Source organism: Eptesicus fuscus, chromosome 11 (assembly GCF_027574615.1).
Source record: "Eptesicus fuscus isolate TK198812 chromosome 11, DD_ASM_mEF_20220401, whole genome shotgun sequence".
NCBI classification, from domain to species: domain Eukaryota; kingdom Metazoa; phylum Chordata; class Mammalia; order Chiroptera; family Vespertilionidae; genus Eptesicus; species Eptesicus fuscus.
The window spans coordinates 25,357,844-25,367,500 of record NC_072483.1 but is presented as its reverse complement, the minus strand read 5'-3'; the positions used below and the strand labels follow the sequence as shown (position 1 = coordinate 25,367,500).

Below are 9,657 nucleotides of genomic sequence, written 5' to 3'. Positions count from 1 at the left end.
TTTTTTTCTCCTTGCATCACACAAAAAAGTGCTGTCGATAATTAGCAGTCTTCTGTTATTAGTAGACTCAGGTGTCACAACTGTGTCTCATCCTCATTACAGTAAAAAATTTCACCTATCAGATTCATTATTGCTAGATAATGCGACTGAGAGCCTTTGCAGGCCCTCCAGAAAAGTAATTCAGCCAAGCAAAATTATCAGCTAATTATATTTAGAATCAAAAGCCCAACAACTATTTCCAGATAAATTGTATGAATTGAAGTGAATAGATCTGAATATTAAGATTCATAGATTTAGCAGATGATTTGTTAATTGGAATAAAAAGGTCATTTGCTAGTCATTTTAACAATAGATCAATTGGAACCCTATTTATTATTTAACTGGTAGCGCATAAGAATTGAAATGATGAATAATTGTATTATGGTCACAAGATGATAAGGTTTTTCCCCCCAAATAAAATATGAGAAACTTATGAGAATGAATTTTATAAATTTCTTTAAAAATAGTATGACCTTATACTATATTTTAAAACATAATCCAGATACAAATAATGTATACAGTAAGGTTTGGTATTTTAACAAGTCAAAATTATACCCCAAAGTGGTGGTTGGTTATTTTGTGTGTGTGTTTTTTGTTTTTTTTGTTTTAATGAATTAGAAATATAAGAAACATAAGATAATTTACCAATACAAGTTGAAATCCGATTTGTGAATTTTTTCTTCCTAAATCAAATAATGCCCTTCCTATCTCGCTGTATTTTAATTAGCAGAGGTTTTTTGGAAATGGCATGGTACATGCTCATGCGATGACTCAAAATGTTACTTGGCCTGCAATTTTCTTTCGGGGAACAGAACACTCTAATTCAAATCCATTATTAAAAAGCAGATAACATGTGCACTTTCTGAAATGCCTGTGACTTCACTCTTTTGATTTTATGTAATTATAAGAGAATGTTCGTATGTATTTGCTTTTCGACTAGCACTGCATTTTTAAGCAGAGTGTCTTCAGATAAAGTGCATATTTTCTTTTCGTTCATAAAGAATATCTCTGGTTTACGTGCTCAAAACTTTTGTGAATGTTTTATAATGCAGTCACAGAGCCATTGAGAGCTGCGCTTCCGACCAGAATGTCTATGCGGACCCTCTGTATGTAGAGGAGAGAATATTAGATATTAGATATTAGTTTGGATTTTGAAATTAATAATTGCTAACTAGGTCCTGTGCCTTCTACCGTGTCATTCTGTAACTCCTCTCCGTTCTCAAGAAAAACTTTGAACTCAGTCTTTTTAAAACTCTGCAGCTCAAAGTAAATACTTTTTCATTAAAACTAATTTCAGTCCACAATAAAATAGGGAACACATCACCCACTTAAAAACAGCTTAAATGACAAAAAATAAATAAATAAATAAAAACAAATTGCATGCACTTTGTCACTGTAAGTAAACAAGGTAAACATTGACATAACTTCCAATCATTCTTGGGCTGAAAAAAATGTGCAGTTCAGAATAAAATTCCTCTTCTGGTCAGCGTTTTGGATGCCATTCAAAGTGTCTCATAAAATAAACATATTTAAAGCGTGTTTTGAATTTCACTGCATAATTCCTAGCCAACAGAAATGACCGTGGTATCTTTCAGGTTTATTATGTCAGATCAGCAGCCATTATCCAGGACGGACACAGCCTTTGAGGTGCATTACCTTCCCTCTGCTTAACCCTCACTGCAGTGACGCGGGGGAAAAAACCCCTGTAGGTGGTCCTTGGGGAAAGCCTGTCACAAAGCGAAACTTTCTGGTTTCTTTGTTTAATAACAAAAGTATTCTCTTCTGATAAAATGGAAAAAGAGCCGCATGTTGTAGTCCGGAAAGCAAAATGCTCATGGAGGTGATCTTCATGAGCATTTTTCAATAAAAGGGGGACCAGTTTTCCATTCTGCATAATAACAAGTTGTTTGGAGGCACGAGCTACAAAATGAAAATGCCCCATCACAACAGATTGTAAATTTTTTCTTCCTGATGCTTTGAAAAGTGCCTCGATCATTCCTACGGCTGCAGTGTTGAAGTTAAGTATTTGCTATTTTATTTAAACATTCTTGAAAAATGAACATTCTGGGGCTTCGCAGCATTATTAAGAAAAGCTGCCCATACTTTACCATGTTGTTACATGTGTTTATCTGCTGATTATAAAATGTGTTAAACAGTATTTTAAAAACAAAAAAATGCAGAACTGCGCTTTGATTAATTCAGTGAACAAAACATATGCTGTTGGTTCTGTTCTATGAAATGCATATATGATCAATAAAACCTTTTAAAAGAGCAACTTTGGCTTTTAGGCTCGTACTGCCGACCATGATTTTCACCCCAGCTAACTCTGGGCTCATACTGTTCCCTTAGGCTAACCAAACTGCTTTCTGGCTATGATAGGAATGTCTTTTTAATATATCTTTGTCCTCTTTCTAACATTTCTTTAGGTTGGAAGCTGTGTGTTGTGGTTGTTACCCACTTTGTCCCAAAGATTTGGTTTATCCTGAAATATTTCCAGGTAGCTGCTTTAATGTTCTTTCGTCTTTGTTGGGGTTTAATACGTGATTCGTGCTAAATGCGAAAGTTTGAAAATAAACTTAGGCAGGAGCAATTGTTTATTTGGCAAGTCAACATGTTAGTGTTAAGGAAAATTTTATGTTTTAATACATTAGAGTAAGCTTATATTTACCATCTGTTCTTTTAAGATAACAAAAAAGCAAGTTTTCAAATAGCATTCTTCATTGTTAGCATACACATCCCATACTGATGGGTTTTTATAAGCAGGTCCGCGTTGCTGCAATTGCTTACAGATTTTTTAATGATATACACAGAGAAAAATCGAGGACTGAGAGTCACACCAAATTATTTAAACAATTGACTAGTTAATAACATGCAACTGTTGTACAGGGTACATACGGCAATAGTACCAGTTCTTTTGGAAAAAAAAAAAAAAAAAACCTCATCACTAAATATATCACATATGCATTGTGTTACATTAGAATAATGTATTTTAATCACCCAAAGGAGATGTCTAAACAGCACAACTACACAGTCTTATTTAGCATTAAACATCCTTGTGAGCTGAGGTAACCTTATAAAATCATGCTTAAATAATGTAAAACACGAGGCGGCACAGAGCAATATGCATTTTTAATTAGTAAAGTGACTAATATCGAGTGTGTGCTTTGAGGTTTTTGTTTCATTAAAAATGTATCTGTTTTTCCTGCAGCTGAATATCTGTATTCTACACCTGAACAGCTTTCAAAAAGGCTCCAGAATTTCTGCAAGAGACCTGATATTGTAAGGAAACATCTCTATAAGGTAGTTATTGAGAAGCGATTTAGGCAGTATAAATGCCATATTGAAGTACAAAGAAAAAAAATCTTTAAAAAAAAAACATTTAATTAACATACTAATGTTTAAAGGAAACATGCTAGGGAGGGATATTAGTTGTTACACTAACAAGGATTAATTAAACTGGATGCCAGTTGTATTAACCTAGGTCTTATGAAATACGTGCACTTAATGCACGGTACATGCTTTTTTTAAAAATTTATTGTTTTCTAAGATGACTGTCCTTTACATTTAGCCCCAAGAGGCTTATAAAAATGAACCTGGATTAATGTAACTCATTAGTTTAAAAGGAAGTAAAGGAGAGATTCTACAATTATACTAATGAGGATAAGCCTTTCTTCCCATCATAATGAAATCTTCAGTCCTCAAAAATTCAGGTGAACGACATTAGTGAAGTTTGGTGTTCATTTTTAAACTATTTTAAAGATGACTTTCAAGAATCAAATGTTTCCCTTGCCCAGTTTAATAAAATGACATTAAAAACCCTCAGTTTGTTTTGAATTAGACTGTCTGTCTCCTCTCTGAATGGCAAAGGCAAAGGGAACATAATTTAAATAGCATCATCGTTCAGTCCCTTTATTCATTATCTTTCTTCCCTTGTTTGAATCAAGAATTTTACACTGTTGAAACAACAACACAAAGAGGCCCCACTAAATGTCTGAGTAATTGAACTGGGATAAATCTGCTTTATGATTTTGAAGGTGGCTCTAGGCCATGAGTAATATACCTTTTTATATTCTTTGAATGTAGCATCTTCATTTTCCATAAATTCAGGATAGTTTACAATCTAGCAGTTTTATAATCCAGCATATTTTAATTTTCCTATGTTAATGTATAACCTCCCTCCAGCAAACACAGTTTGCCTCCTTGTGACTCTCCTTTCCCTTTCATGGCCTAAAATACATATTTACATAGTGATACATCAAAACATGACTTTGTTTCTGCAGGAAACAGTTAAACTTCAAGAAAAAGGGAGAGAACCAAAAATGCAATTTAACACCCAATTTCAAGCTCATTATCTTTCATTGTCTATTAACTTGGCAATGGTTCAGAAGGTAGCTCATAATAGTTTAAAATGCTGACTGAACAGTTCCAGGCTTCCGTGTTACTCTGGAGTCGATACGATTGTATCGCGTACGTAGGAGCCTCCCACAGAAAACAGTTGTTCCAGGTTTATGTCCAGAGTTCCTAATTTTTAAAGTTTAGTAGTGGTCTTGTTTGTATAAAATATTAATCAAGTTGTTTCCCACGTGACAGCCTCTCAAAATGTGCAGATTATAAAAATTGAAGAAGCAGAATAACAAGTATTAACACAAACGGATTCATTTGTTATATATGACACCAAACTATTGTCAGTGAGTTCACCATCAAATTATTGGTTTGTTTTTCCCCTTCTGGTGAATTTTTTTCCAGTTTTATTGAGATATAATTGATATACAGCAGTTTCATATATTGTGAAATGATTATCCTAAGTTTAGTTATCATCCATCATCTCATATAAATACCAAAAAAAAAGAATTTTTTTTTCATTGTGATGACAATGGTAAAGTATTGATCATTGTATTTCCACTGTCAAAATTTATCAGTTTTTAACTTTGCTTCAAGTTATGCACTGTTATTTTGCATCTGCCGATTTTTAACCATTTCAAAAGTTACTGCAGCAAGTTGCCTTTAGTTACAAAAGAAAATAGATCTCCAGATGAAATGTTTTAATACAGCTACTGCTATAACATAGCTATTAATTATTTATTTTACAAACAACTTCTGGAAAAACTCTAAAGCAATGTCAGCTTAGTGGTATGCTGTTAATATACCACTTGGTCCTCAGACAGCTTAAAAAATAACATGTTATTTCATGTTACTACTTTTACATATATTTTTAATCTGTTCATCCTAACATGCTTTTTCTCAAAGTTTTAAAAATTAATATTTCATACATACACATTTATAAGAACTTATATGTATAATTCATTTGTATGACTTTTTCTACCATGGATTCTTTTCTTATAAATCTATTATACATTTTCATGTATGCTCTCATTCATAGAACTTGATATTTATCTAAAAATTAATCTAAAAGTTAATGAAATGGCCCAGGAATTATAAGTAATTAAGAGCTTTAATATGCAATTGTCAGGAATAACTGGTAAAAATGACAGGAAATACCACAGGGTTAGTGTGGGTTTTGTAGCAGGATTTAGAGCCAAAAGAGAAAAAGAACGGCTTTTAAAACTTTATAATTAAGATATAAAGTTATGACATTTTTTTCACTTATGTTTTATAAGTATATATTCTTTTCAGGTAACATTTGCCTTCGCTAAGTACCAGGGAATTATTTCCCCCAAGACAGCTTTTTACCTACTTTTCTTATGCAATGGAAGAGTCTTTTGTGTGTACTGTAAAAAAAAAAATGTTGAGGGTGGGTTTTTTTTTAGATTTATTCCATTGGAGAGTGCTATTTTGCTTTTATAAAACATATGCTTCTGAGAGCTAAAAGGATAGAATATCACTGAATTTTTAAATTTGCTCCTTTTACATTTTTACACCTTACTCTTTTTTGTTAAAAGTTTACATTTTTTAAATCATCTCCATTGCTTATCATATAGAGTTCACTTTAGGATAGAATTTTTCATATGGATTCACACACTTGGAAATTTAATGACTAGAATAAGGCTACTAACACTTGGCTTTCTTCTCACATGAGACATTATACTTTCAATATGAGTGAGAGTTTGGGGGCTATAACGTGAAGCAGGATTTGAAACAGAATGCTGAAACAGTAACTGAAAAGCAGAAACAGAATTTGATACTTTTTTTTCTTAAAGTGACTCTTTCTACTACAGAACACAGTGCCCATGACTTCTCACCTAAAATGGTTTCAGACTCAAAATGTTTAAATTCCTCTGAATGCAGTGTCCTCTCTCTCTCTCTCTCTCTCTCTCTCTCTCTCTCTCTCTCACTCACACACACACACACATTTTCTTAAGACCTTAAGAACAATTCAATGCATACAGAAACTGTTTATTAATTACATTACAATCTAAAATAATTTTTTAATCTTAAAAATTAAAACTATTTCTTTAAAACGTTTACATCCTGGCTTAGCCGTTGACTGCAGCTTTCTGGTACTTTCGGACGTTTCCTCTTCTAAGTAGGTTAGACACATTGGCCACACACTTGTCACATAGATAAAATAGGAGCCCTTTATGACTCTCAAACCTCACTTGAACACAAGATTCCAGAAGTAATCAGAAAATAATTAGCCAAGGGTTGACTTCTTACACTAACAATAGTTCTTCCTTTTATAACCCAAGCAAATCTAATGCCATGAAGTTGTAGATTTTTTTTTTGCCTTATTTTACTATGTGAATTTTCTTTGTAAATATTCCTAACAAGTATTTGAGATCAGTGCTTTATGCGTTCAGAGAACCTTTCATCTTTATATTTTAAAATGCTGTAAGAAAAAAAGTTGTATGGAGATGTCCTTGTTACCAGTATTGAAAATAGCAAGAGTACAAATAGGGCAGTTGTATAAGTAGGTACTTCCCAGACAGAAGTCCTATCTCTTGTTACTTTTATTTACGAATTGAGCAATGTTCTGTATAGGGGTAAAAGAGATGCCATCCTTTCTTGTGCCTTATGAAAGTGACTTGTAGTTTCTTAAGATTTTTCAGAAGATAGCTGTTGATTTTTTTTTTTTTCTCTTCAAGTTCTTTAACATTCTGGAAATCTGTATAACCTGCTGTTATTTGGAGGAGAGAAGAATTATCTGATTTCTGCCTAAAAGTGAATCCAAACAATGATTAAGCTTATAATTCAGACTCGGTGCCCAGAAAAGCCATTAGTGGTTGTCTTAATTGGATCAGGCCATAGCTACCCGAACCACAGCCAAGCCACTTTAAGTTTCCTTGAAGAGACAGGCCACATCATGGTCCTCTTTTAATTTGAACTTATACTCTAGATGTGAAGAAGGTGTTGCTCACTAATATTAACAGCTCTCCAAACTCACTATCTTTTCCTTAAAGATGGAAACTTTGAAAGCGTGTGCCATTTTTAGAACTTCTAAAATCTCTCAGCAGCATTAGCATCATTTAAGGTGAATTCTGTCAGTCCCCTTCCTCCCTCCTCCCTACTCCTCCCTCTCTCCTTCTTCACTGCCTTCCTTGATTTTATTGGGCTTAGTTATCCTTTGATTTGTCTAAGGAAAATAAAAGTAAAAAAACCTTTAGCACAATAGACACACTCTGGGTAATTCAGATCCCTTAGAGATTTTGACTCCTGGTCCTCTGCTGCTTGCTTGCAGCCCAGCTCCAGGTGAACTTCTTAACCCCGACATGATTCATCTGTAAACTTAGAAGGCTTTTTTTTCCCCCCTTAATTCTTAATAGCATGTTCCCCCTGAGGTACTGCTCTAATGAAATAATGACTATAAACCTGTTAGTAAACTTGAAGTGCTTTGTAAATTCCACGCAATTGTAATGGCATTTCTCTCCTGCCTTCACCACTTAAAAGTAAGATTCACATTAGCAAAAACATGAATATCTTGTGTTTATAAAGTTAAACGTTGGATGATAAACTTCTAATAGCTGTCATCCATCACATAAAGCAGGAAGTATATGGGCAGCAGAATGTACACATTTGGAACACACACACACACACACACACACACACACACACACACACACAACAGGAGCTTTCTCCTGCGCTTGGAAATAGTTCTACTTTAAGCCAATCAGAAACTGGGATTTCCTGAGGTGGTAAACCTGGAGGACCACTTGTTGGGTGGCTTTCTGAAACCCAGTTGATGTCGGTGATGCAAGTGTGCAGCATGCATGTCCAGCACGCTGTCGTGTCCCGGTGGCTAACGCGCCTCCCTGGCTTCCTCTCCCTTCCCCTCGCAGGGCGAGACGGCTCCTTTCTGCTGGGCGGCCCTGCGCGGCCAGTTCAGGTCTCTGCTCGCCGCGGAGCCGGGCGGAGGCCTGTGACAGATGGGGCCCCGTCACAACCTCGCAGCCTAAGGCAGCGTCTGCGGAACCTTCCAGAGTGTGCCCATATTTACCTGATCAGAGAGAAAAGAAAATCTGCAGAGGAAGCCGAGCCTGGCTGCTTGTCATAGCTGACACAGAGCCATCTGCCACAAACCTGTGGCGGCTTCAGATCTCCAATCCCTGCCACCACCCCGACTCAAATTAAACACAGATTCCTAGAGACGTTATGATGGTTACACATGTCCTCGGCATCACATGGAGGAGACTGTTCAAAAAAAAAAAAAAAAAAAAAATGTGGCCTGTTGTATAACCGCGCTCATGTATCCCATATGTGGTGCCACATTGAATTTCCGGTTGGATCCGTTTTTATCCTTTGTACTGGATGACATGGTGCCTGAATTCTTTCTTTTCGCCGACACGATGGCAGCCAAACGGCAGCTTCAAACGCTCGCACTTGGCTGGGTTTCTACCTGGGGTGCCAGGTTATCATCGGGGTGTCCTCCGAGGGCCGGGGCTCTGCAGGCGGGTGAGGACGCCCCGGGACGGATGGGCGGCCGCCCTCTCTCCGAGCTGTTTGTGGCCAAGGGGCTGCTGGAGCCCTTTTCTTTACACATGAGTGACTCCCTGGCACAGGGGTTTGTAAGCGAAGGTATGCATAAGGGGTCTGGCAGGTATTCCGTGACTCAGAGTTGCATTTGTGTTTCATTTATCTGAAAGAAAGTTGCAAGATAAACAGCTGTAATTCGAACGAACCTGGGGAATACTCGGAGTGGGCCGGCTTGCCCGTCAAATGAACGCTGAGATACCTGTTTTTATTTTTTATTTTTTTTTCCCATGGGCAAGAACAGAGAAATGAAAATACTTCGAACAAAACCAGTAATTTTGATATAAGTAGTCTTTGAAAATATTTGGATTCAGCTACAAATATAGTATTTTTAAGATCAGTCACTTACGATCCCAATACTCAAGTTGCCTGCATTTGTCGATGTAAAAGATGTTTTGAACGGCGAGATTGTAAAATAAATCTTTAATAAAGTGCCCTCTGCCATTTTTTATTTAGCATAGCTCCTTTTCGTGTCATTGTGTACGTCTGTCTGTCTGTTTCTCACTGAACACTGGCCTTGTGTCAAGAGACAGCAAATACAATGGTTTCTTTTCCGGATGAACAAGGATCTGTTTTGCAAATGTTTGTGAGATATTATGACATTTCCAAGATTTTCTTTGCATTCTGGAAAGCAGGAGGTAAACATTTGTAGTCATTAAGGTAAAGTCTGTTGATAAACCATCTTCTGTTTAC

At 36.0% G+C, this 9,657-nt stretch overlaps 1 protein-coding gene across 2 annotated transcripts in view; it reads left to right on the top strand.

The window, feature by feature from the left end:
* The window catches only part of GTDC1 (glycosyltransferase like domain containing 1), a 364,616-nt gene extending 356,200 nt beyond the window's left edge, over positions 1-8,416 (top strand). For both annotated transcript variants that reach the window (XM_054723540.1, XM_008143495.3), the window contains 3 exons: positions 2,466-2,536; positions 3,248-3,339; positions 8,274-8,416. In XM_054723540.1, coding sequence (XP_054579515.1) covers positions 2,466-2,536; positions 3,248-3,339; positions 8,274-8,357 — 247 coding nt within the window. In that variant the 3' untranslated portion in view covers positions 8,358-8,416. The remainder of the gene's footprint in view (positions 1-2,465; positions 2,537-3,247; positions 3,340-8,273) is intronic.
* Positions 8,417-9,657: the final 1,241 nt, after the last annotated feature.